The 27,133-nt window shown below is 43.2% G+C and overlaps 1 protein-coding gene across 4 annotated transcripts in view; it reads left to right on the forward strand.

The window, feature by feature from the left end:
- The window catches only part of FBXW11 (F-box and WD repeat domain containing 11), a 409,123-nt gene that overhangs the window by 203,802 nt on the left and 178,188 nt on the right, over window positions 1-27,133 (forward strand). For all 4 annotated transcript variants that reach the window (XM_040344702.1, XM_040344701.1, XM_040344705.1 and 1 more), the window contains one exon: window positions 10,097-10,215. In XM_040344702.1, coding sequence (XP_040200636.1) covers window positions 10,097-10,215 — 119 coding nt within the window. The remainder of the gene's footprint in view (window positions 1-10,096; window positions 10,216-27,133) is intronic.

Raw genomic sequence — 27,133 nt, forward strand, 5'->3', positions numbered from 1 at the left:
TTTAAACTTCTCCACAACAGTATCTCTGCGCTTTAACGGACCTCGGAGACTATCACAGTGCAGGTGCATTTATACGGAGACTTGATTACACACAGGTAGATTATATTTATCATCATTAGTCATTTAGGTCAACATTGGATCATTCAGAGATCCTCGCTAAACTTCTGGAGAGAGTTTGCTGCACTGAAAGTAAAGGGGCTGAATAATTTTACACGCCCAATTTTTCAGTTTTTTATTTGTTAAAGTTTGAAATATCCAATAAATTTTGTTCCACTACATGATTGTGTCCCACTTGTTTCTTCAAAAAACATTAGTTTTATATCTTTATGTTTGAAGCCTGAAATGTGGCAAAAGGTCGCAAAGTTCAAGGGGGCTGAATACTTTCGCAAGGCACTGTACTTGTATTACTTTGAGTCAGAGGGGAAATGCATGTTTATTTTTTTTTTTTTTTTTTTATTTTTTCTTCCAAGAATTCATTACATATGTGTCCCTCCAATCCTAAATATTAATTCAGGTGCCCTAAATTCCCATTTTGTGCAATCCTATAAATTCATTTAACGAAAATTGATTATCCACATTGGTGCTTTTGTGGTGTAATACTATGAATAGCCATTTGAATAATTGGGTAAAGATAGTTCTGTTTGTTTTTCCAACCAGGATTTGGTTGGATTTGTTTATATTCGATGGATATTGAGGGTTTTATAGCCATCCCATGTATTTCTTGAGGTGGCCTTGATTTACATGTGACTACAGTACATACCTCTTACTCAAACGCCAATATACAGTATGTTTTTCAATATGGCTTTTTTTGTATCTACTGGTCTAGTAAAAACTGTACCTGAGACGCACATCTTTTTGCAATATTGTGTACCTTAATGTGCTGTATACCTTAATTTGCTGCAATGATCTTTTTAGCTTCCTTTAAAGATGACTTTGTGACTACCAATGTAAAGGGGGCTTTCTTTCCACTAGCCACTAATATAAGGGATGTTTTCCTACTTAAACCCAATGAATTGATTTTAGCGGGTGTTCCCTAAGGGCTCTTTCACACGGAGCGGATCCGTATTGATCCGCTCCGTTAGCCCGTTTGGCTCAGCGGGGATTCCTCCGTTAATCCCCGCTGAGCTGTCGGCGGACAGGGCGGTCCCCCCACACAGTGCAGAGACCGCCCTGTCTCTCCTCCGCTCTCCCCTATGGGGAATCGGATGAATACGGACCGTGTGTCCGTATTCATCCGATCCGTTCCGCCTGACTAAAGAAAAATAGTGTTTTCTTCCGTCTGAAAAAGCGGAACTTTGCAGACGCGGATTTTTGCGGACGTTAGCGGATGCATCATCCGCTAACGTCTGCAATCCCATAAAGATACATTACAAGTCTGTAAACGGACTTGTAATAAATGGTCCGTTCGTCCGCCCGTGTGAAAGGGCCCTAAGACCTAAAATTATTTTAAGGTTTCTTCTAAAGTAATAGGAGATATTGCGATTAAGTGCATATAAAGTGAATTAAAATAAGTGACACTGATGATCCGTGACCGACAGCACCTCTCACAGCAATGTACACTTCATACCAAAAAATTAAAACGTGTAGTGTTGTCAAAATGTGACCTTTTTAATGATAAAAGTATTAAAAAAAAATCTATTATATTGCAATAAAGATGAAACGTGAAAAAAGAAAAATGTTAATGGTCCAAATGCCACATCCATAAAGTGAACTCAAGACGTGCTGATCCAAGACACCCAGTGCTCCCCAATAGACAAGTATATCTGCTAAACAGATTTTTAGGCCATCCAGGGTTTATATGCGCATTAGTGAGCTTTCACCCCTCACTATGGGCTCAGCCACATCCGCTACTTGGCCTGCTTAATTGGATTCCACAGGTGTATGCCCCACAGATATTGGGAAGCTTCAGAGTCTGGTCACACATTCATCATATGAAAAAGGAAAATGAACTCTTTGTGCACCATTCTTTAAAAGCAAACAAGAATTTATTAAAAGTTGTACATAAGATTAGGCTCAAAATGGAAACATTGGATCGTCCAGCACCCTCCATGAGCATACGGACATCACCTCTACTCCGTGCCTAGCCTGACGCACGTTTTGTCCAATTGGATGACTTCTGTGATTAATATAGATGCTGGTATTGGAATCATTGGCTATATTATGACTTGTATTATCATGAGAGACCTTGGAAGTCCTTGCCTTATGAAATAATGTATAATTTAATGAAGCCAATTCTTCACAATCTAACCTGGATACTGCCCATAAAAGGTTTATCCAGAAGATGTTGAGAGGTCAGCAGGTTATGGTCCTTTCTGATAACTATGGGGTATACACCTCTGGAATCCAATTAAGCAGGCTGAGTAGCGGATGTGGTTGAGCCTCAAAAATGCACATATAGACCCCGGAGGGTCTTAAAATCTGATAAGCAGATATACTTGCCCTGTCTATTGGGGAGCACTGGGTGTCTTCACAGATTGAACATTGGATCAGCTCGTTTTGAGTTCACTTTATGGATGTGGAATTGGGACATTTTTTTTCAAATTGTTCACGTTTCATCTTTCTTGCAATATAATATATTTTTTATACTTTTATCATTAAGGTTACATTGGTCTTAGATAGGGTTATGCAGCTACCTTTGTAGGTGATTGGACACTGGCACTGTATGGACAGCCCTAGCATTAATGTCTCTCACACTCAGCAAGCCTTCGTTGTTCATGTCTTTAGGTGTCTGGACAATTTTAATTTCTCTGATCCAAGAAGCAAACCTTTTTTTTAACTTTTTTATTTTTTTTTACTTTTGCACCATAACCCATTTATCATGTTTTATCGCTGCTCATAACCACTTGCAAGGTCACCGCTGGTCTTCTTTTAACACTTTAAAGCAGGGCTTGATAAATCCCAGGCACAAGGTTGCCATTGTGACTAGAAATGCCTTCCCAGTGACTGGGCATTTGTTAGCCGCAGTGATATTGCATGATGGTGGGGGGGGGGGGGGGGGGGGATGGATGTGTCGGGTTGGGTCTGAAGCTTGCTACCCCCTAAACAGCTTGAGAGCTGGTGTTTGCCATCTATCAGTGCAGCCTCCTTATTGCCCATCAGTTCCTCTTCTTTTAGTGCCTCCTCTTCAGTGCCCATTGGTGCTGCCTCATTAGTGCCCATCAGCACAGCCTTGTAAGTGCTGCCTCATCAGTGCCCATTAGTGCAGCTTTTCAAAAATGTTGGTCTTTTTCACATATTTAGAAAAAAAAAAACCCCAGTGATTATTAAATGGCACCAAATGAAAACTCTGTGTGGAATTTTTTTTTTTTTATAAAAATTTAATTTGGGTACAGTGTTGCATGACTTTACTGAGACTTTTTACTATGACAGTAATTGTCATTCTAAAGCCTTATATACACAATCGGATTTCCATCGGACAAATCAGTGGATTTGTCTGAAGGGTGTTGGCCGTGAACTTGTTCTGCATGCAGATGGCATAATTTTTTTAGCCAATATTCACGAAACTACATGATTTTTCAGCTCTTTACAGCCACTCTTTGGGCAACTTCTGCTAATGATGTCTGATGGTTGGCATTGGTTCAGAGCATGCGTGTTTGTACTTTGGATTTTAGTCCGGATTTATGTACACACCATCGGATAATCCGACGGAACACATTAGTTGTCGGATTATTTAAGAGCATGGCCATCCAACATTTGTTGGAATATCCGATCGTGTGTACGGGCCTAAAGTGTGACAGCGCTGAAAGCTGAAAATTGGCCTGGGCAGGAAGGGGGGTGTACGTAACCAGTAGGCACGTGGTTAAAAAAAACTGGCTCCTAACTTTTTAAGCTGGCTCCTAGGTTCAAAGCAAATTTGTCAAGCCCTGCTTCAAAGTGTTTGATTGTAAACCCTCACATATAGCCACTGAAGTGACTAGCCTAAAGTGATACAGAGATGAAACAAATCCTCTTACATAAGTCGTACCTTTTTTTATCTGCAGCCCTCTCTCTCCAGCCTTTTAAAGTGCACATTTTACACAGCATTTCTGCACCAGCAGGCACAGGGGGCAGGGATCTGATGTGTCACATTGACCTCGTTGGTGACTGGTGCAGATAGCAGAGGAATAAAAGAGCAGACAGAAATCACACTGGGTGCTTTGAATAGAGGCAAGTATACACTATAGGAAGATATTCAATTTTAATTTCAGAGATTTACAACTTTAAGTTTTACCAGATGGATGTCTTCACTCATGTGATGCCATTTTCGTTCTTTAGGTGCTACGGGTTGCTCTGAGTTTTCAAGCTTTATCCTTGCCAGTTTGTTAGGCATTCTGATTGGTGTTTGCTGCATTTGCCTCTCCTCCGTATCATATGGGCATCTAAATTGTCAAAGAATAGGATCCTGTGCAGTTTATGATTTTTATGTTCTTCAGAAAAATGATTTTACAGTTAAGGATACGGGTCCCTCCTCTGTTATCATTCACTCCTTATTGCTTGCTCCTAAACTGAGGCTTCCTGAAGTTTGGAGAGGTTATATCAGGGCTGCCCTTTCTGTTTGGTTTGATGGTGTCCAATCACCTGAAAGTACCGGTAGCTGCATAACCTGATAGTCTGACTATGGTTCTGTGCCAACTCCAAGCAAAGGATTTTACAGGGAAGTCAAAAATCATTTTTTTGTGCTTTTTTCTGCAGTATTTAAACTTGGTGCCAGTCTCTATCAAGCTTCAGCTCAGAATTCAGTACTTCCAAGATGTTCTGGAAGTGTACCAGTAATTCTGATAGACAGTTGTAGGTTTCTATTAAGGTTCAGGAGGCAATTTATGATTCTCGGTCCCGTTTATAGGACCATTTTAAAATCGTATTGAAACCCAAAGCAAACCTCATCTTGCAACTTACCATTTCTAAGATATGGCTGCATTTGTTTTCTTTTCTAGGCTTGCTTTCTTTTAGTCAGATACTACTTTTTAATTATTTTAAAGCTGTAGTAAACCGCTGACTTTTTTAAAACTCCTTTATGGCAAAGGAACTGCACAGGTATACCGTTCCATCAGAGCATATGCCTGGTGACGGCATCTAAAGTAAATATCTCCTAAACGGTGCACATTTAGGAGATCTTTAGTTACCTATAGGTAAGCCTTATTATAGTTTTAAGTAGGCCACACATGATTTTTATTTTTTGCTTGGAGGATTTTAATGAAGAGCCGACTCCCCAGTCCACACGTTCAATGGGGGAATCCTCCTGTTGTGCTGTTGTATTTTACAGGTGGGGGAGCCCTCTCCGCCCGTAGAATTAATGGTCAGTGTTGCTGGCAATAGCTGTTGCCACTGATCGTTCATGAAAAAAAACCTGACAGGCTGGTTTGTACACAAGTCAGTTGATCTGCTAGCCCATACATGGATCTAAATTCCAGCCAGTCCCTGCTGAACTGGCTGAATTTCGATTCATGTAGAGGGATCGAAATTCAGATGGACTTGGGCCTTTGCAATCTCAGTCTATCAGCAATTGAAAATCCCTATATTTTGACCCCTTTCACACTGAGGCGCTTTGCAGGCACTAAAACGCTAAAAGCGGGTGGTTTTAACCCCTTTTTTGGCTGCTAGAAGGGGCCGAATAGCGCTACAAAATTGACGGTAAAGCGCAACTAAAAATCGCTGTGCTTTACTGCCGACACACCGTCTGCCCCAGTGTGAAAAAGGGGCCTTTGAGAACCTTGTGAGGGTATGCCTATGGTCTCTGCACCCTAAGATAGTAATCTATCTCTAATCAAAGCCACGGGTGCGACCCTTGGAGTATTCAGCTACGATCCCCAAATTTTGTTCAACTTTGTGTGGCCAACCCCTATGTTGATAAATAAATTTATATATATGGAGATTGGAATTTACCTCTTTGATCCACTGCAGGTGATGCTGGCGATGACCATTAAAAATTATTAATTTTCTTGCCATGTAAAGCAGTTGACATATTGCTATGGGTAAAAGGGTATCCTCATCCAACCTAACACATGTTGCTTGCTTTTTCACCTTGTGTTCCTGCCAGGGTTTGCTGCTCTTCAGCAGAACAAGCTGACCTCCAGATGTAACAGTTGGTGTTGAAACAAACCATTTAACACTGACATGGATGCTTGGTGATCAACTTTTATGTAAAAACCTTTATTTCAAAAGGCACAACTGTTGCTGTAACTGTTTAAAAATTGTTAGCTGGAATTGCTCTTCAATTTGTTAGTGTATCTAAATCTGCTGGTACATCTAATGGTACCCTCCCTCGAAACTGACAATGTTGCAATCGAAAGGTGTCTCTGTTGCTGCTCCTCCCAGAGTGTAGGCACCCTAATGCATTAAGGCAGGGGTACCCAACCTTTTGAAGAGCAAGGGCCACTAAGCAACTTGGTAACCAATCGCGGGCCATTATGAGCGGAGCGGGCAGATGACAGGTCACGGCTACTCAAGAGGCTCTCTGATCCACCCAGATGGAAGGGGACAAATTTCCTTCTGTTTTTTTGATTGGAGGTAGGTGGGCGTAAACAGATATCTGTAGCTCTATAGAGGTGAAGTGAAGGTCCCATTTGGTCAGGCTGATGAAAAGGGCCTAAGACTGCTTTCACACTGATGTGCTGCGGTTTACCCACACTGCGGGTGCATTGTAGTCCACCTGTGTCTATCCTGCGGGTTAGCTGCACTTTGCCATAGACTACACCTGTGGCAAAAGCTGGCGCTTTGGAGGAAGCATCGGCTTATGGGGCTTTGCTCCGCAGCCACTTTCTTCCCCTACCACCGTCTTCATTCACAACACTGATGCTGTGGTATGGCACGTTGACAACCTGCGATCTGGGCTTGCCAAACCGCCATTCCAGAGCAAGAGGTCGCGGACCACATCAGAGGGCTCCGCGTGCCACTGGTTGGCCACCCCTGCATTAAGGTGTGCCAATAACCAGATCATCAGATGAAAACTGAGGGAAAGCCTCAAAAAAGAAAACGAATACAGTGACCACATCTGATTGGTAAGGTGCAATGTATAACATTTTTGGTTTTAAAGTTGAATTCCATGCTTTACTTAAGCCTCACATGGCTCCCAACTCGCTTCTAACTATCCTGTAGAAGGAGGGTGATTGCCTATTTTTAGGGTTCTCCAGTCCAGGCACGTGCTCTCCATGGTGGCCAACTTCAGGGGAGAGGAGAGATCGCTGACAAACGGCTGGCATGCCTGGACAGTGACATTGCCCACAGGCTCACTATGCGGCATCTGTTGTCGGCTGTCCCGCCTCACGCCTAAAGCCACAACTGGAAGCAGATCACGTGACTGGACCTGAGCATAGGCAGGTATAAGCATTTTCCTTGTACAAGGCTAGTTGAAATAGGCCTAAGAGTGGGGTTGGGAGCAGTTTTAAGCGTGGAGCCTAAAATTCCACTTTAATACCACTTTAAACTGTTTAGATTATGGGCATACCATCTTGTTGATGTATTTACACTTTTGCAGCCAATTTGGGGATAATGTCTGTTTATGAAGTGGTAAAGTGCATCGCTAAATATGATAAACTTGAACACCTGCTACTCGAACATGTATTGATAGCGGAGAGTCACTGTGGTGCATACAACAAATATACAATATAAATCAAATACTGTCATTCAGTAAAATATATAGTGAACAGTGACACATTTACATATGAAGGAAAGTGCTTTTGCATAGTTTTTATATAGTCCATAAAGTGTTTCCAGTGGATGAAGTGACTCTCCAAGGTGAGCAATAATATAACAGTTGTCTGTAGATATTCCACCACCGATAAAAAAAGAGGCTTACCAGATATGTTGAACCCAACCAGGCATACGCCCAATGAGTCAACCGAGGAGGAAAATATATCCGCATACACAGCTTCCAATGTATACATATGAGACGGAAGGCCATCACAATATTGCTAGTAGGGTTCAACCAAGGAAGCAGTGACACAAACTCAAAGGCAATTAATCCAAATAATAAATCAGTTTGGTTAGTTCCATTTAATTAACTAAACCATAATTTGGCCCCATTACTGTCTTGTCACACTTGTGACACCACTATAATTTTCGGGAAAGTCTGATAGGGGACACTTCTGGTTTCAAGACCATGACGGGGACTTCCGGATTCTGCTATTTTTCTGCTCAGAGCAAGGTCGGAACCGTATCTTCTGCCAGTTTGGACGTTGTGTTCACTGTGGTTCCTGATAGCATTCCTTCCTGCTCTAGTGATATTTTGTCGATTGTTTGTCGCCGCTAAGTCGCTCTAAATATAAATCCTTTTTTTGATAAGATAACTTTATATTACAACATGTCAAATATTTAGTTGGTTTAATATACATTGTTTTCCGTTTTATAGTTCTTCTTTACCAACCCTCTGTGTCCATGGGCTATTTACCATGTAGGGTTAATGGAAATGAATTAACATTTCTGACCATACCTTCAAATAGAGGCTTGGCCCACCTCATACGGTTTCAATATATACCAAAATGAGGCTTGCCGTGCAAGCCAAGGCGCCATCTTTGGAGATGGGAAGTGATTTGACTGGGATTGCGGTGATCATGGAGCTGGCTCTCATTAGGGGTGACCCTCTTATTATAATTACGCAGTGGTCCAGCACCCCAGAGGATGCCTGTTTAGGGCGAAACGTCAGGACGGGCTCTGCTGATGCCACTGCGTCATTTTGATTTTATCTACATGCTTTTAATATCTTCTCAAATGTGAGTGTCCATTTTTTACTTATACGATAATTGTTTCTTGTTGAAATCGTATAGCATTGTGGCCTATTTTCTCTTCTACCAATTTATTATTTGGATGAATTGCCCTTTGAGTTTGTGTCACTGCATCCTTGCTTGAACCCTACTGGCACAAATATTGTGACGGTGTTCTGCCTCATATGTCTACATTGGAAGCTGTGTATGCCGATATACTTTCCTCCCCTGGGTGTGCTATACCAGTGGTCATCAACCCTGTCCTCAGGGCCCACTAACAGGCCAGGTTTTATGTATTACCTTGGGGAGATGCAGACTAGAATACTGCATTTACTGAGCAGCAATTGATATCAACTGTCATGTATTTCAGTTATCTTGCAAACCTGGCCTGTTAGTGGGCCCTAAGGACAGGGTTGATGACCACTGTGCTATACCACAAACTCTGTTGACTCATTGGGCTTATGCCTGCTTGGGTTCAACATATCTGGTAAGCCTATTTTTTTTATCGGTGGTGGAATACCTACAGACAACTGTTTTATTATTGCTCACCTTGGAGAGTCACTTCATCCACTGGAAACACTTTGTGGACTATATAAAAACTATGCACTAGCACTTTTCGTCATATGTAAATGTGTCACTGTTCACTATATATTTTATTGAATGACAGTATTTGTTGTATGTACCACAGTAAGACTCTGCTATCAATACATGTTTAAGTAGCAGGTGTTCACTTAAATCATATTTAGCGCTGCACTTTACCACTTTGTTTATTCACACGCAGATTGATCCTTTGTTGTGCTGGCTGCTATTTGTTATTTTTGTAGACTTTTTTTTTCCCCTTTTTTTCTATACAATGTCTGTTTATATTTGTTAAATGTTCTAAATCGCACACTACAATGTTGATAAAAATTTTTTTTTATTATTGTTGCTTAATTTTACTTGTGCTTTCATTTTCATTTGATATTTGAAGGAAGTTAATGTTTACCATAATTAACCCTGTTTATTCTGCTGGTAGACCTTACTGGCAGAGACAAAAATATGGTCTTCATTGTTAATGAGAAGAAACTGGGGTTGATTTACTAATGGCAAATATATTGTTCACTCTGCAAGTGCAGCTGCTCCAGAGCTTGGTAAATGTGGTAAAGCGTCATTTACATGGAATACCCAATCATATGCAAGGGAAAAAAAAGCTTCTCGTTAACTAAGCTCTGGAGCAACTTGCCTTTGGTAAATCAACCCCGTATGTTCCTCTTTGTCTTTTTGGCGAGAGTGAGTTTCCTCTCATTTCAAATAGTTCAGAGAAGCTGTAGTGAAAATACACTGTCATAATTTGTTCTAGAGTTGACATCTGTTAGATCATTTTAACTGTTTCAACATGTTAATAAGTTTCTAAATGGTTTCTGTGTATTTCACTGCAGATATGGGATAAAACCACATTGGAATGTCTAAAAATTCTAACAGGCCACACTGGATCAGTCCTCTGTTTACAGTATGATGAGCGAGTCATAGTTACGGGCTCTTCAGACTCCACTGTAAGGTATGGTGTGACCTACAGACCTAGGTAGACCTTTCCCCAGACCCAAATTTATTTTGAATCCTTGAAACAATTGAGCTTTAGTATTGTGTACAAGATTGCCTCTCTTTTTCCCCACGTAACGGATTTGTACTTTTTAAATTGAAATCTTTATAAGGAAGCCTACATTTTTGGGTGTGTCGGATGCTTGTGTTTGACAATCGCGACTGCTTCTTCCTGCACCGACACCCCCCCCCCCCCCTTACATTTTTTCCTTTCTCTACTTTCTTTGCTGTTATACCACATTTGTATGTTTACATGCTGATCCCAATATTGTCTATCATTCTGGTACTGGTCTAAGCAATGTAACAGTAATCTGCAGCTCTCATATGTATGTGATCCTCTGACAGGGAGCTTCACACAAGGGATGCTGGCAATAGCTGCAAATACAGTTGCAAGAAAAAATATGTGAATCCTTTTGGAATGATATGGATTTCTGCACAAATTGATCATAAAATGTGATCTGATCTTCATCCTAAGTCACAACGATAAACAATCGGTCTGCTTAAACAAAGAATTAAATGTTAATGTTTTTTTTTTATTGAACACACCATGTAAACATTCACAGTGCAGGTGGAAAAAGTATGTGAACCCCCTAGACTAATGACATCTCCAAGAGCTAATTGGGGTGAGGTGTCAGCCAACTGGAGTCCAATCAATGAGATGAGATTAAAGGTATTGGTTACAGCTGCCCTGCCCTATAAAAAAACCGCACAGCAGTTCTGTTTTTTTTTTTTTTTTTTTTCTTCACAAGAAGCATTACCTGATTGGAATGATGCCTCGCACAAAAGAGCTCTGAGGAACTACGATTTAAGAATGGTTGACTTGCATAAAGCTGGAAAGGGTTATAAAAGTATTTCCAAAAGCCTTGCTGTTCATCAGTCCATGGTAAGACAAATTGTCTATAATGGAGAAAGTTCAGCCGTCCTGTAAAGATGACTGCAAGAGCACAGCGCAGACTGCTCATTGATGTGAAGAAGAATCCTAGAGTGTCATCTAAACACTTACAAAAGTCTCTGGCATATGCTAACATTCCTGTTAGCAAATCTACGATACGTAAAACACTAAACAAGAATGGATTTCATGGGAGGATACCACAGAGGAAGCCACTGCTGTCCAAATAAATCATTGCTGCACGTTTTACAGTTTGCACAAGAGTACCTGGATGTTCCACAGCGGTACTGGCAAAATATTCTTTGGACAGATGAAACCAAAGTTGAGTTGTTTGGAAGAAACACACAATACTATGGGGCTGATTTACTATGAACAATGCGCTGCGCTGGTTCATGCCTTAATTGGTGCGCCAGATAAATCATTAATTGAGCGTGTGAACTGGCACAGCAGACGAGCGCAATGCAATAATAATTATGTAAACGGTAGGTGCCGCGGAACACTTTTTAGAAGTCTATGGGAGAAATCAAAAGTGTTAATTGTAACCACTTAAGACCCGGACCTTTATGCAGGTTAAGAACCTTGTCCTTTTTTGCGATTCGGCACTGCGTCGCTTTAACTGACAATTGCGCGGTCATGCGACGTAGCTCCCAAACAAAATTGGCGTCCTTTTTTTCCCCACAAATAGAGATTTCTTTCGGTGGTATTTGATCACCTCTGCGGTTTTTATTTTTTGCGCTATAAAAACCAAAATACAGCGACAATTTTGTAAAAAAGCAATGTTTTTTCCTTTTTGCTATAATAAATATCCCCAGCAAATATATATATAAAAAAACATTTTTTTCCCTCAGTTTAGGCAGATACGTATTCTTTGTTGTTTGGTTTGCGCGGAAGTTATAACGTTGACAAAATAGGGCATAGTTGTATGGCATTTTCATAATTTTTTTTTGTTACTAGTAATGGCGGCGATCAGCGTTTTTTTTGTGACTGCAACATTATGGCAGACATTTCGGGACACTCTTGACACATTTTTGGGACCATTGTAATTTTCACAGCGAAAAGTGCTATAAAAATGCACTGATTACTGTGAAAATGACAATGAAGTGGTTAACCACTAGGGGGCGCTAAGGGGTTAAGTGTGCCCTAAGGGAGTGATTCTTACTGCAGGGGGCGTGGCTGTAGGTGTGACGTCACTAATCGTCCCCTATATCAGGGAACAGACGATCAGTGGCACTGCCACGGAGAAGAACGGGGAAGGTGTGTTTACACACACCTCTCCCTGTTCTACAGCTCCTGTGACCTGATCACGGACTCCTGCGGCGATCAGGTCCCGCGGGCACAGTCACGGAGCTTCGGACCGTGTCACGAGCGCCCTACGGCTGGGCTCTTAAGGCGAAACAATTACATTTTGTACCAGGGGGGGGGGGTGTATAGTATGCCTGTAAATTGGCACTTGTTTCCTGTGCTTAGAACTGTCCCTGCACAAAATGAAATTTCTGAAGGAAAAAGTCATATTAAACCACTCGCGGCTAGAATGAATTGTCGGCTCCTGGCAATACAGAGAAAAGTCATTGATTTAAAAAAATTAATGTGTGGGGATCCTCCCAAATTCAATTACCAGGCCTTTAGGTCTGGTATGGATATTAATGGAAACTCCACCCCAAACATCCATACCAGACCCTTTATCCGAGCACGCGACCTGGCAGGCCGCAGGAAATGAGGTGGGGATGAGAGAGCGGCCCCTCCTGAACCGTACCAGACCACATGCCCTCAACATGGGGAGGATGCTTTGTGGGTCTGTGACCCCTCAAAGCACCATGTCGCCATGTTGATGGTGACAAGGGCCTCATCCCCACAACCCTTGCCCGGTGGTTGTGGGGGTCTGCAGGCGGGGGGGCTTATCGGAACCTGAAAGACCCCTTTAACAAAGGGTACCCCCAAGGTCCCGGCCCCCCCTTGTGAAATGGTAATGGGGTACCCCTACCATTTCACAAAAAAAGTGTAAAAAATTTGACAATAGCCGTTTTTTGTTAATTTCTTAATGTCTTCTGCTTTCCCCGCTTCTTCTCCCATCTTCTCTCCATTCGAATTTCTTCCTCCATCTTGTTCTTCCTCTGCTTCTTCCTTCTGTGTTCTCGTCTGCATCTTGTTCTGGCTTCTTCTTCCCTGCTTCGTTCTCCGGATGATGCGCTTCCATGGGAAGTTCCCGCTGTGTGATGCTTCTGTTCTTCTGACAGTTCTTTTCTAACCGAGGACCCCCACAACCACCAAAGCATCCTCCCCATGTTGAGGGCATGTGACCTGGTACAGTTCAGGAGGGGAGCGCTCTCGCCCCCCCTCTTTTCCTGCAGCCTGCCAGGTTGCGTGCTCGGATAAAGGGTCTGGTATGGATTTTTGGGGGAAACTCCACGCCATTTTTTTTTTTAATTTGACGCAGAGTTCTCCTTAATATCCATGCCAGATCTGAAGGGCCTGGTAATTGAATTTGGGGGGACCCCCAGGTTTTTTTTTTATTTATCAATGACTTTAAATTACCTTTCTCTGTATTCTTTATAGCCCCGAGTATTATATTTTTTCCCTTCAGAAATGAAATTTTGTACAGGGACAGTTCTAAGCACGAGAAACATGTACTACTTCACAGGCATACTATACACACACCCCAGGTACTAAATTTAAAGGAATATTTCACTTTTATTTCACTTTAACCACTTCCATATCGCATCTATTCTGGCACTTCTCCATGTAAAAACCCTAAATATTTCTGGAAAATTACTCGGAACCTCCAAATTTTATATATATATATAAAATCTCAGACACCCTAGGGAATAAAGTGGCGGTTGCTGCAACTTTTTATCTCCAAAGGTATTCGCGCAATCATTTTTCAAACGCCTTTTTTTTGTTTTGGAAATTTAATTTAAAAAAAACGGTAAAGTTTGCCCAATTTTTTGGGGATAATGTGAAAGATGATGTTACACCGAGTAAATGGATACCTAACTTGTCACGCTTAATTATTGCACACACTCATGGAATGGCGCCAAACTTCGGTGCTTAAAATTCTACATAGGCGACACTTTAAATTTTTTTACAGGTTACCAGTTTAGAGTTAGAGGAGGTCTAGTGCTAGAATTATTGCTCTCGCTCTAACACCCGTGGCGATACCTCACATGTGTGGTTTGAATGGCGTTTACATATGTGGGCAGGACTTGCGTGTGTATTCGCTTCTGGGTGTGAGCTACTGGTGACCAGCGTTTAATTTTTTTTTTTTTTGACTCAATTCTTTTTATTTTTGCACTTCATTTTTTTTATATCACTTTTATTCCTATTACAAGGAATGTAAACATCCCTTGTAATAGGAATAGTGTGCGACAGGTCCTCTTTATGGAGAGGCGGGGTCAATAAGACCCCACATCTCTCCTCCAGGCTGGAAAGCATGAGATCAGCGTTTTTTTTTTTAAATCTTTATGCTCTTCGGCGGTGACCAATTTGTTCTTCGGGCCTCCGATGGCACGGGAGAGCCCGGAGAAGCGCTGGATGGTGGCAGAAGTGGGGATGTCGCCTCCCGCCACCTGTAAGAACGATCAAGCAGCGGAAACCGCCGCTATGATTGTTATTATGGTGCGCACAATCGCTGCCTGTAAAAAGGATATCTGAATGATGCCTGTAGCTGTAGGCAGGGTTTGACAAATTTGCTTGGAATCTAGGAGCCAGCTAAAAAAGTTAGGAGCCAGAAAATCACCCTGTCCCGACGAGCTTGCGCGCACAATGACAATTAGACAAAAATGACATTAGAATTGCTGTTTAACTTGTAATGCTTATCTTGTAATACCAACGGCCACCACCAGATGGCGCCAGCTCACATCTGGTGGTAATGACTTGTAATACCAACGGCCTACCACCAGATAGCGCCAGCTCACAAAAAAATAAAAACATATTTTTTTGCCCACCTTCCAAGCCAAGTCGCCAGGACACTATTTCTAGTCGCCATGGCGACCAGGATTTGTCAAGCCCTGGCTGCAGGCATCATTTAGATATCCCCCACGGAAGGCCATATGACATCCTACGGTACGGAAGTGGTTAAGCATTATTAAAATCACTGCTCCTGAAAAAACTGCCATTTTTCAAACTTTTTTTTTTTTTTTTTTTTGCATTGATACATGTCCCCTGGGGCAGGACCCGGGTCACCAAAGACCTTTTATGACAATTGCATATTAACCTTTAAAATCGTCTATCATTCTCTCCCATAGTCTTTTAAAGGGTGTTCCGCTGCTTTTAGAATTTGCCGCGAACACCCCAAATTTGCGGAAACAAGCGAACAGCCAATGTTTGAGTCAAACTTATGTTTGACTCGAACATGAAGCTCATTCCTGCCGGGGGATTGTGTTTGGCTCATCCCTAGCCATGACCAACTTGTATTTTCACAAGTGGACACAAGAACCTAAATCTCTAGATACGTGTTCGTGCACCACAGTGGTGTAGTGGATGGCACTTTCATCTAGCAGCAAAAAGGGTTGCTGGTTCGAATCCCGCCTGTAACACCATCTGCCTGGAGTTTGCATGTTTTCCCTGTGCCTGCATGGGTTTCCTCCCTCAATCTAAAAACATGCTGTAAATCGGATCATGTCTAAATAAGCCCTAATATGCAGTAGTGTATTTAGGTTTTGTGCTGCCCTAGGCCTGAATAAACATCTGCCCCCAAATTTAAATATGACCACCCCTTCCTGTCAAGGCCACAACCTGTTTTTTTAAGACCCGTCCTGAAATTTTCCGGGGGGGGGGGGGGGGAGCATGACACTAGTTCTGAGGGCCCTGGGAGTGGGCAATGAATTCCCTTAATTTGCATAGTTTTTCTCTCACTTCCTGTTTGGCTATGGGGCAGGAAGTGAAGGGATATCTCCGCAATTGGACAGGGATGGTAAAAAAATAAACTGACAGGGTCTATAACCCTCCCTTACTCTATCCAAAATGGGGGAAAAAAGTGTTGATTATAGTTCTACTTTAAGCACAAATTTCTGATAATTTCATTGAGAGGACTAAGAAAATATAACCATGCCAATGGTGCAACAGAAACATTGAACGATGAAGGTTTGTGGTCCAGGATGATAGGACAGTCAAAATTAGAAGTGCCCTCCACACACACACACACACAGTTGCGGAATGCCGGGTGGAAGCAGAGCAGCCGCTTTATGGGGGCGCTAGACTAATTTGCCTAACATGGAAAAAAGAGGAAAAAAACTGCGCTAAACCAAAAGTATACATGAAAAAGCTGTCAGCACACAAAGTGTAAAAGAAATGGTGAAACAATAGTGCAGCGCTAATAAATATTGTGATAAATAATTATGACACAAATATTGATACACACAAAAATGTTTATATGTGAAGTCTGTGTGAGAGTGTCTCAAAACTTGTGATGCTGAGTGGATCAATAGATAACAACATTGAGTATACAGTTGCCTGAAGGGATCACCAATGCATCAACTTGAAAAGGTAAGTAAAATAGGAACTCTTACCAGAAGGTGTGGACTCAACTGTTTGTGATAACAACAAGTCTTAATGGCGTAGTGGTCTCAGCGGACCTGAATCTCTGCATAGACGGCCTCCCCGGACGGCGATGGCTGTATGAATCCGATGAGAGGAATACCACCAATCACAGAAACCGGACAGATGCGACTTTTAATGCAGGACATGTAAAAAGCCCCAGTGGGCTCACAAGGCAACGCGTTTCGGCTTAGAGAGCCGTCAACAGGGGCATATTCATATATGCCCCTGTTGACGTTCTCTCTAAGCCAAAACACGTCTGGTCTGCTTTACAGCATCCCATACTGCTTTTATTACTATTCACGTGATCCTATTTTATGTTTTTGTTCATTTTAAGTTAAACCTGTCACGGTTTAATTTGACCTGCACCATTTGGAGCACCCTATTCTTTTCTTTTTCCTTCCATTTTTTGCCCATTTTGCCTTGTTAAGCCCACTGGGGCTCTTTACATGCCCTGCATTGGAAGTCACATCCGTCCGGTTTCTGCATTGCACATGGACTCACTGCTATTTGATTTTTATCAGCACTAGCCTATTGATCCACGAATATAGGCTATTTAGGACTTTTTTTTTTAACACACCTGTCACGAAGGATCATTGGTCATTAACTTTAATTTACTATTTTGCTTCTTTTTTTTTTTTTTTGATTTGCACATGGTATCAAATCTATTTGTAGCACAGGTTCATTTCCCTCACATTCTATGAGCAACATATATTTAATTTGTTATGCACTAAGAGGGATTTTATCACTATATTCTACAGCTCCCCGAGGGGAAGCCTTCACCAATTAATTACAGCACAGGGATCTTATCCTCTTCACCATTCCTGGCCAACCAATATAAGGGTCTACTTCTGACGGTATATAGGGTAGCTCTTAATTTCATATGAGCATCCCAGAGGTCAACCGACATTCGTATAACATATACCACACCCACATCATACAGGGTAGTGTGTTTTTATTGCTCCAGGAAACTTCACCCAGGCTGGATTGGATTGCACTAACACACCTGCAACTTAAGCAGCACCACCACCCCTTCTCCTTATTTCATCTCCAATCACTCCTCCTTGTGGGGTTTGTCAGGGGGGCAGCAGCTAACATACCTTAACCTTTGTGTGGATTACACTGTATTTGTATGTGGTTTTCGTTCATAAATTGCATTCATTTTATAACTGAATGTAACATTTTAATTTTGGCAGCACATTTTTTTTGTCTTGGGACTAAAATAGCATTTTAGTATTTAGTCCTATTTTGGTCTTCTGCAGTAGTTTTCGTTTATCTCCACTTCATTTTTGTCGAGTTTTAGTTGTCTAAAATCTAATGGGTGTAGTTAAATTGTAATGCATTATTTAAGCATTTCTCTACAATTTCTAAACTCATTATATACTGCTGCTGTAGTGAAAAATCAAATATGTTGTTTTAAATGGTTACTAACCATCAAAGAACAGTTTGGTGATGAACAACAATGCCCTTGCCAGCATGATGGAGCTCCTTACCATAATAAGTGGTTTGGGGAACAGTGGAAGAATTGAGCAGAGCAATAACAGCCTTGCTGACAAGGAAAAGTCCTGGCCCAGATGGATTGACAAATACTTATTATAATTTTTTTTTTACCTTCGCTGATAAAGCCACTTTGTAATTACTTTAATACAATTGATACAACTAATCCACTGCCTGCAGAAGCCCTGCTGGCGTTTATTACTGTACTCCCAAAAGAAGGGAAAGACCCCCAGAACTGTGCCAATTATAGGCCTATTTCACTGCTCAACTCGGACACTAAACTGCTGGCCAAAATCCTAGCCCTACGGTTACAAGAACATATTGGGGCGTTAGTTCACCCAGATCAGACAGGCTTTATGAAAGGACATGAGGCAAGGGACAATACCATATGGGCACTTCACCTTCTTCATTGGATGCAATATGGGCCAGAGAAAACCCCAAAGATCGTGTTATCGCTGGACGCTGAAAAAACCTTTGATGGGGTGAATTGGGGTTTTACGAGTGAAGTTCTGAGGGGGGTGGTCCTGGGGGACCGCATGATGGGATGGGTAATGGCCCTATATGCAGGTCCAAGAGCAAGGGTTAAAGTAATTGAGAAACGAAGAGAGTGTAGCCTCTTTTAGAACAAAGGTAAAAAGGTGCCTACATCCCATTTAATATGTAAAATAATGAGACCAGAATAATTTGACAACATTGGCTGCTTGGGGCCAATGAATGTCAGCATTTAGGTTAAGGGGAAAGGGAAGGGATTTTGGTAGGGACTTTTCGCGGCACTGATAGGAGACGGTCTGATAAAAGATAACAATATTTATTTAACAAAAAATAGGTACAATACAAAGACCATTTAAGAACAAGCCCCACATTGCACATCAGAAAGCAAAAAACAAACTGTGTCTTAATGTAAGGAATCGGTGACCTCGACCGGTTTCGCGGTGATTTACCGCTTCTTCAGGAGGAGATTTTCTAAAAAGTATGCATAAACATATAAATAAACAAGCAAAATATACAATACGTGTATACATTATGTAAAAGTCAACAAAACGCGTTATGTAGTGGAGCAGAGCACTCACCCAGGTTGGTCATATGATCAAGCGCGGAGCCTGGTTCAAGCCTTCTTTGGTGCGTGGAGGGGGATTTTTTATTAGGACAGGCTCTATTAAGGTGAGTAAAATCAATAAAATATGCAGGGAATGATCCATTAATTATTGAGGTGTGGGTCACCAGTGGGTGAGGGGAAGTGTGTGTAAGTGACAGAAAGTGAGGGGAGGGGGGAAAAAGGAAGGAGAAAGGTGAGAAGGGGGGGGGGGAAGAGGAAGGGTTGGAAGGGGGGAAAGAGGGAGGAAAAGAGAGGGGGTGGGTATCAAGTACAATGTGCAGAAGTAGGGTGAGTGGGGGAAGGGAGAAATAGGGGAGAGGGGGGGAAGAAGGGAAGAAAAGAAAGGGAAGGACATGGGAAATGGAAAGGGGGACAGGGCAAAACTAAAAGGTATTAAAAGGGAGTGGATAAAGTAAATGAGGGTGGGCATGAGGTAGAACCGGGGATGGAGGGGGGGGGGAAATTGGGGGGGGGAAGAAAGGGGGGTGGAGCAAGGGAAGGGGAACATAGGTGTGGGAAGGTAACAGTGTGGGAAAGGAAAGGAAAGGGGGGAGGGTTTGGGGATTTGGAAGGAAAGAGGGGAGGTAGATTAAATGGGGAGAAAAAAGGGGGGGGGAGGTGAGGGAAAAAGAGATAGATTTAGAATAACCTTAAAAGGAAGTAAGGTTAGAATTTAAGTGAGGGGGGAGGGGAGGGAAAAAAGGTTAAGGGAAGAGGAACAAACAGGATAACGATGCAGTGAGGAGGGAAAAAGGGGGGGGGAGGGGAGGGGAGTGGGTGATGGATGGTGAAGTGATGCAGAATGTGCCTAAGAAAAGGGGGGGAGGGGGTTTATGTATGAGGTGTGTTGGGTAAGGGAGGGAAAAAGGGGGGGGTATTGGGTAAGGGGGGGGGGGAAGGGCGGGGGAAAGGGGAGACCAGTGAAAACAGTGAAATTGGTAGCCAAAGTAGGGAAACACCAGCATGCACAGGGAGTGAGGTGTCATGTAAAGGGAAGACAAGGAAATAGGGAGGTAGTGGATTAGAAAAACCAATCACCAGGGTGACCAACGGACAATAAAGACACCCCAAGGAGTCCTTACCATTCCTGCGATAAAAGTACGCAGATTACTGGGGCACAAGGAAACAAGTGTTCTCAGCCTTGTGTATCATGTATCGTATTGCCAGGGTAAGGGCAATCACTGGGCACTTGGTCCAACTAAGGAATCCAAAGGAGGAGGTTTTTAGCCATAGGTACATTAACAGGGTCAGGGAAAGAGAAGCCATGTAATTAGGCGTCGGTCTCACTTACCTTGGCTAGAGAATATCGGCGTGTGTCCCCAGGGAGAGCATCCGTGCTGACTCACAAAAGCGGCTGTGTCAGCCGCTTTTGTAAGCATCCCTGGACGGCGCGTGACGTCATCGAATTGCGCCGCCGTCCAACGTCCCACCAACCCCTGCACGTGAGTGCGTGGGTGTGCAGCTGCTGACCCAATGGCATGACGCCAGGTCATAGGCTGCAAGCAGAGGGCTCCGATTGGTGCTCTCTGCCGGAGACGACACTCCATGCGCCAGTTGAAGGGGGAGGAGCCAGGCCTGGGGCTCGATCAGCCAATCAGGGCGTCTGAGTTCCAAAAAACGCGCTGCTTGTAAACAAGAAATACAGACATTTCCATTGCATATACAGCAATAAGCATAATCAGTACTAAATACATATTCATGGAGGGGAATTACCCCATCACAATGCTTGGCTGCTAAATAAGAGTTCAAAGTTTTAAGTTACCAAAAACGGGGAACTAGGATTACATAAAGTAAATATCCTCTAATGTCCATATATGTGTATATGTTGAGGCTGGGGAGGCCTCCATATTAGGTCAACTACCACAACCTATTTGGAGATAGATGGCAATTGGGACATAGGAAGAGGAAAGGAAAGGGGGGGGGGAGAAAATGGGGGGATAAGGGGCTAGAAGACTGGAAGAGGATCACATATTGGATTGTTAATGTTAACGTAAAGATTTGTATGAATTCATTTCATTCAATCCTGGGAATGTCGTGGCATTGAGATGCTCAATCCAGACATTCTTTCTGTAAGATGGCCCTGTTCCAGGTTTATGCATACTTTTTAGAAAATCTCCTCCTGAAGAAGCGGTAAATCACCGCGAAACCGGTCGAGGTCATCGATTACTTACATTAAGACAGTTTGTTTTTTGCTTTCTGATGTGCAATGTGGGGCTTGTTCTTAAATTGTCTTTGTATTGTACCTATTTTTTGTTAAATAAATATTGTTATCTTTTATCAGACCGTCTCCTATCAGTGCCGCGAAAAGTCCCTACCAAAATCCCTTCCCTTTCTCCTTGACCTAAATGCTGACGTTCATTGGCCCCAAGCAGCCAATGTTGTCAAATTATTCTGGTCTCATTATTTTACAAGGGTTAAAGTAAATCGCACAATATCGGATTACTTTAATATACAAAACGGAACGAGACAGGGTTGTCCACTTTCACCAACAATATTTGCTTTAATATTGGAACCATTTCTTTGTAGGATTAGAAGTAACGGGGAAATAGGAGGGACATGTATTTGGGAGGTGGATCCTAAAGTATCGGCTTATGCTGATGACTTGTTGTTCTATCTCTCAACACCACAGACCTCCTTAACAGCTCTAATGCAGGAAGTGGGCAGATATGAGTATCTATCCAATTTTAAAATCAACTGGGAAAAATCTATTCTTCTGCCCAGTCATGTACCTCAATAGATGGCGAGGTCGCTGAGGAGGGCGTTCCCCTTTGTATGGAAAAAGGACTCCATGTTCTACTTGGGGGGTGCACATCACCGCCGATCAAAAAATGCTATATAGCCTTAATTACGTATTCCTACTAAATAGGATAGTGGGGGACCTAAAGAATTGGACAGGACATTATCTGACATGGTTTGGAAGAGTGAGTGCTATTAAAATGTGTATATTACCCAGAATTATCTATATATTGCATACAGTCCCGATTAAAATACCAGAAACCTTTTTTAAACAGATACGGAAAGCATTTGTAGCTTTCGTATGGAACGATAAACGACCAAGGCTGGCCTATGACATCTTGCGTAGAAGTAAGGTTGAGGAAGGAATGGGGCTGCCAGACATATTAGTATACTACAAAAGGCAATGTCGTTGGTTCAAATTTTGAACTGGTGCAAAGACTTGGCTAATAAAATGTGGGTCCCATTAGAAAGACAATAGCGGTGAGGAACTTGGCGGGGGCCCCGTGGATCCCGAGTATGTCAAGAGGGCTTTCGAAATGGACATCTCCCTTGACCCTGAACGCCTTGTCAATATGGGACAGGTTGAATAAAAAGGGAGGATACTCACCCCGGGTGTCCCCCCTGGCTCCACTGGAGGGATTCCCATGGTTCCCCACCGGGAGAGCGGGGGGGGATTCATGGGGGGGGGATGCCACATGTGGCAAATTCGCTCCGCAGGGAACCCTAGTAACCTCTTCGGACCTGGTTACAGCTTTGGGGAATATACCCACAGCAAGATGGAGATACGATCAAATGACCGGATTCTTTAACAAGATGAAACCCCCACTGAGATCATTAAACTCTACTACGGTGTTCGAGGGTCAATGTGTGCACTTGAGGGATGCAAGGCATTTTCCCAAGGCGTCTTCCAGGACAGCCCTTGAGAGATGGAGCTCCTCCCTGGACAGGAAACACATCACCCCCAGCTCTTTAAAAGGCGGTCCCTCAGGCATCTGTTCAGTTTTATGTGTTTCCTCAGAACGGAGGAGACATGTCACTGAGGAACCGTCTTTTTCAGAGAGGGATGGATCCGGGAGAGTGTCCATCTCTAAAGGGCGGGGGAAGACAGCTGGGCTGGTTGTTCCCTCACCTGGTAATCCTCTCCGTTTTTTGGGCCACGGGTTCCCTCCGCATGTGCTTGGAGTTCCCCGTTCTTCCTTCCCTCCGGTGCCCGGCGAGGGAGTGGGCAGTGATGGCGTGCATGGGCGGCGGCGTCTGACGGCGGGAGAATCTTCCTTACGGTGGACGCCGTGACCCGGAAGTCGCTGGGCGTAACCTCCAGGCCGGAATGCGCGTCATCACTGTGCGCCGGAAGCTCAGGTTCCGGTTTCTGGCGCGGGGTTTGAAGAAGGCCGAGTCGGCGCTTTCAAAAAGGCAGCAAGCGTGGGCTGTACTCTGCCTATTCACCGAGCAGCATGGACGCTGCACACGCTCCAGGGGAGTCTGGCGCCGGCTCTTCACAGGTAGGCTGGCTGTGCCAGAACCTTATGCCTGTGTTTTTCACCTGTATAGGGGAGCTAGATAGGTTGTATTCCTATGTATAGCTCAGTGGGCACCTTAGAACAGGGGAGGAGGGGGCACGTGTTATGTACTTACTAAGAGTCCCTCTCTCTCTCTCTCTCTCTTTTCCTGTCAGAAAGAATCAAAGGATACTAAAACCCCTTCTAGAGACAAAAAGAAATGTGCCACATGTAATGCAAGGCTTGCTTCTGGCTATACCAAAAGCTTATGTGGTCCCTGTATTACTACTGTTGTGAATAGCGAAGAGGATTCCCCGCTCAACAAATTTCTGGGTTCTTTTAAGGATGAAATGCAAGCAACTTTTCAGTCTTTTAGAAAATTAATTGCTGACACACAGATTGCAGGTTCAGCTGCTAAACAGCAGGAGGTGCCCACCTCTCCAGTTCTGGTAGCATCAGGAACAGGTGATCCTGTAGAGAATGAGGAGATTTCCCTTGATAATTCTGATGCAGATTCTTCCCAGGGAGATTCTGGGCAAGAAAATGTTCAGGATGACTCCCACACCCCTACTAGATTCAAACTCTCCCAGGAGGAGGTAGATGAATTAATTGGGGCTATTCATGAGACATTGGAGTTGAAGGAGGAAAAAGCTTCGCTTTCACGTCATGATAAAATGTATCAGGGGTTAAGCAGGAAAAAACAGAAGGTTTTTCCAGTGCACAAAATAGTTTCAGACTTGGTCCTGAAAGAATGGGAGGAACCTGACAAAAGGCCTTTCTTTTCAGGTGGTTTAAAAAGGAGATTCCCTTTTGATGAGGACCCTGCTGCGGTCTGGAATCAATCTCCAAAACTTGATGCCCCACTAGCAAAGGTTTCTAAACACTCAGATCTCGTGTTCGAGGACATGGGACATTTAGCGGATCCCATGGATAAAAGAGGGGATGTTATCCTCAAGAGATCCTGGGACACGGCCATGGCTAACCTTAAGCCAGCATTAGCAACCACGTGTGTAGCACGTAATTTGGAGTTTTGGCTCAAACAATTGCAGGAACACCTGACAGCAGGTACGTCTAGAGAAGAGCTGTTAAAATCCTTTCCCATGCTGTTTAAAGCTGTGGGCTTTATTGCCGATGCCTCGGCAGAATCAGTAAAGCTTTCAGCCAGGGCAGCTTCTCTATCAGTGGCTGCGAGGAGAACTCTTTGGCTCAAAACCTGGCCGGGAGACACTGCCTCTAAGTTACGCCTTTGCAGCGTTCCTTTTTCAGGAAATTTTTTGTTTGGCACTCCGCTAGATGAAGCGTTAGAACGCACTGCGGATAAAAAGAAGACTTTTCCTGACAAGAAAAAGTCAGGTTTCAAGAAGTTTTTTCGTCCCTTTAAAGGACAAAAGAAAAATCAGGAAAAAGGGAATTCAAATAGACCCTGGGCGACGCAAGGGGGGAAAAAGAAAGCCAATGTGCTCTTTAACCCTCCTGACAAAAATCCCAAAACCCAGTGATATCAGGATCCAAGTGGGAGGAAGATTGGGGGACTTCCTTCCACAATGGAAAAAACTGACCTCCAACAATTTTGTCAGAGGAGTCATAGAAAGGGGTTATGCTCTGGAATTCGATCAAACACCACCAAAAAGGTTCTTGATTACACAACTGGCAAAAAATCAGACAAAAGCCCAGGCATTACAACATCTCATAGGAGAGCTTGTAGATCAGAAGGTCATAATACCAGTTCCCAAACAAGAGGAGGGTCAGGGTTTTTACTCGCACGTCTTTTTAGTGTGGAAGCCGTCAGGCAAGTACCGCCTGATCTTCAACCTGAAACCTTTGAACACGGCCATTCGATACAAAAAGTTCCGGATGGAATCGATCTATTCTGTGAAAAATCTGCTTCAAAAAGATTGTTTCATGGCAAAAATAGATTTGAAGGATGCCTACCTTCATATTCCTATCAGGAAAAGCTCCCAAAAGTTCCTCCGCATAGCCATTCAAGTGAGAGAAAAAATGTATCATTTTCAGAGTCAAGCTCTTCCCTTTGGCCTCTCCTCGTCCCCGAGGATTTTTACAAAGATTCTTGCGGAGACACTGGCCCCCCTAAGACTCCAGGGCATAACAGTCGTCCCATATTTAGACGACTTACTGTTCTTAGCACCGACGAGGCAAAAACTGCTGGCAGACCTAGTGGTCGCCCAGCAGTGGTTGACTCAGTTAGGTTGGATCATCAACCAGGAGAAATCAAACCTCATTCCCTCTCAGGAGATCCTGTTTTTGGGCTATATAATAAATTCAACAGAACAGAAGACCTTTCTTCCTCAAGAAAAAATCGATCACATAACTCAACGAGTAGCGCAAATACAGACAAATCTCCCTGTAACCATAAGGGAGATAATGTCGGTTCTAGGCCTCATGACAGCCTCCATACCAGCAGTGAAATGGGCCAGGTTTCACCAAAGACCGCTCCAGTCATTCCTTTTACAGAATCTTTTAGGAAAGGACTTGGAGGACAAAGTGTTTCTTGCAGAAAAAACAAAACAAGCACTTTGGTGGTGGAGAAACCAAAACAATCTGAAAGGAGGTCTGTTGTGGAACCCCTCGGTTGTGCTCATACTGACGACGGACGCCAGCAACCAAGGCTGGGGAGCCCATCTAGGGGATCAGTGGGCACAAGGCCTTTGGAGTCACCTAGAAAAGAAGCGCTCATCAAATTACAGAGAGTTAAAAGCTGTAGCAAAAGGCATGGCAGCTTTTCAAGACCAACTAAAACATCAGCATGTGCAGATCAGGTCGGACAACGTCACGTCTGTGGCGTATCTGAACAAGCAGGGGGGAACCAGGAACCCCAGCCTGATGAATATAGCCAAGGAAATGTTTGTTTGGGCAGAAGGGAATCTGGAGTCCCTATCGGCCGTCCATCTCAAAGGTACGCAGAACGGTCTAGCAGATTTTTTGAGCAGACAGTCGATCTCTCAAGAGGAGTGGTCTCTAGATCCGACAGTGTTTGCAGACATAGTTACCAAGTGGGGTCTTCCGGAAATCGACCTTTTCACAAACAGGAAAAATGCCAAACTACCAAATTTTTTCTCTCTGAATCCAAGAGATCAGCCACTAGCAGTCGATGCCTTACAGAACAGTTGGACATTCAACCTGACCTATGCTTTCCCTCCACTTCATCTTTTGCCGAGAGTCCTCTCCAAATTCAAGATGGAGAAGACTTCCCTCATTTTAATAGCCCCCTTTTGGCCGAAAAGGGCCTGGTTTTCACTTCTACTATCCTTAGTAGATCGGCCACCCTGGATGTTGCCGTGCAGTCCGGATCTGCTGTCTCAAGGTCCGGTCCAGCACCCCAACCCAACCTTTTTGAATCTGGCGGCTTGGTATCTGAAATAGACATCCTGAAGTCTAAGGGTCTATCAGACAGGGTGATCAAAACTCTGTTACAGAGTCGCAAGCCAAATACCAGAGCAATTTATCAGAAACACTGGAAAAAATTTAATCTCTGGCTGAAAGAGAATAGGAAGAGAGAATACGATTCTCCAACAATTTTAGAATTCTTACAAGAAGGCATCGACAAGAAATTGGCTTTAAGTACTATTAAAGTTCAAATTGCGGCCTTATCAGTTTACGTTCAACGCTC

This window comes from Rana temporaria, chromosome 3, assembly GCF_905171775.1.
Source record: "Rana temporaria chromosome 3, aRanTem1.1, whole genome shotgun sequence".
Lineage (NCBI taxonomy): Eukaryota > Metazoa > Chordata > Amphibia > Anura > Ranidae > Rana > Rana temporaria.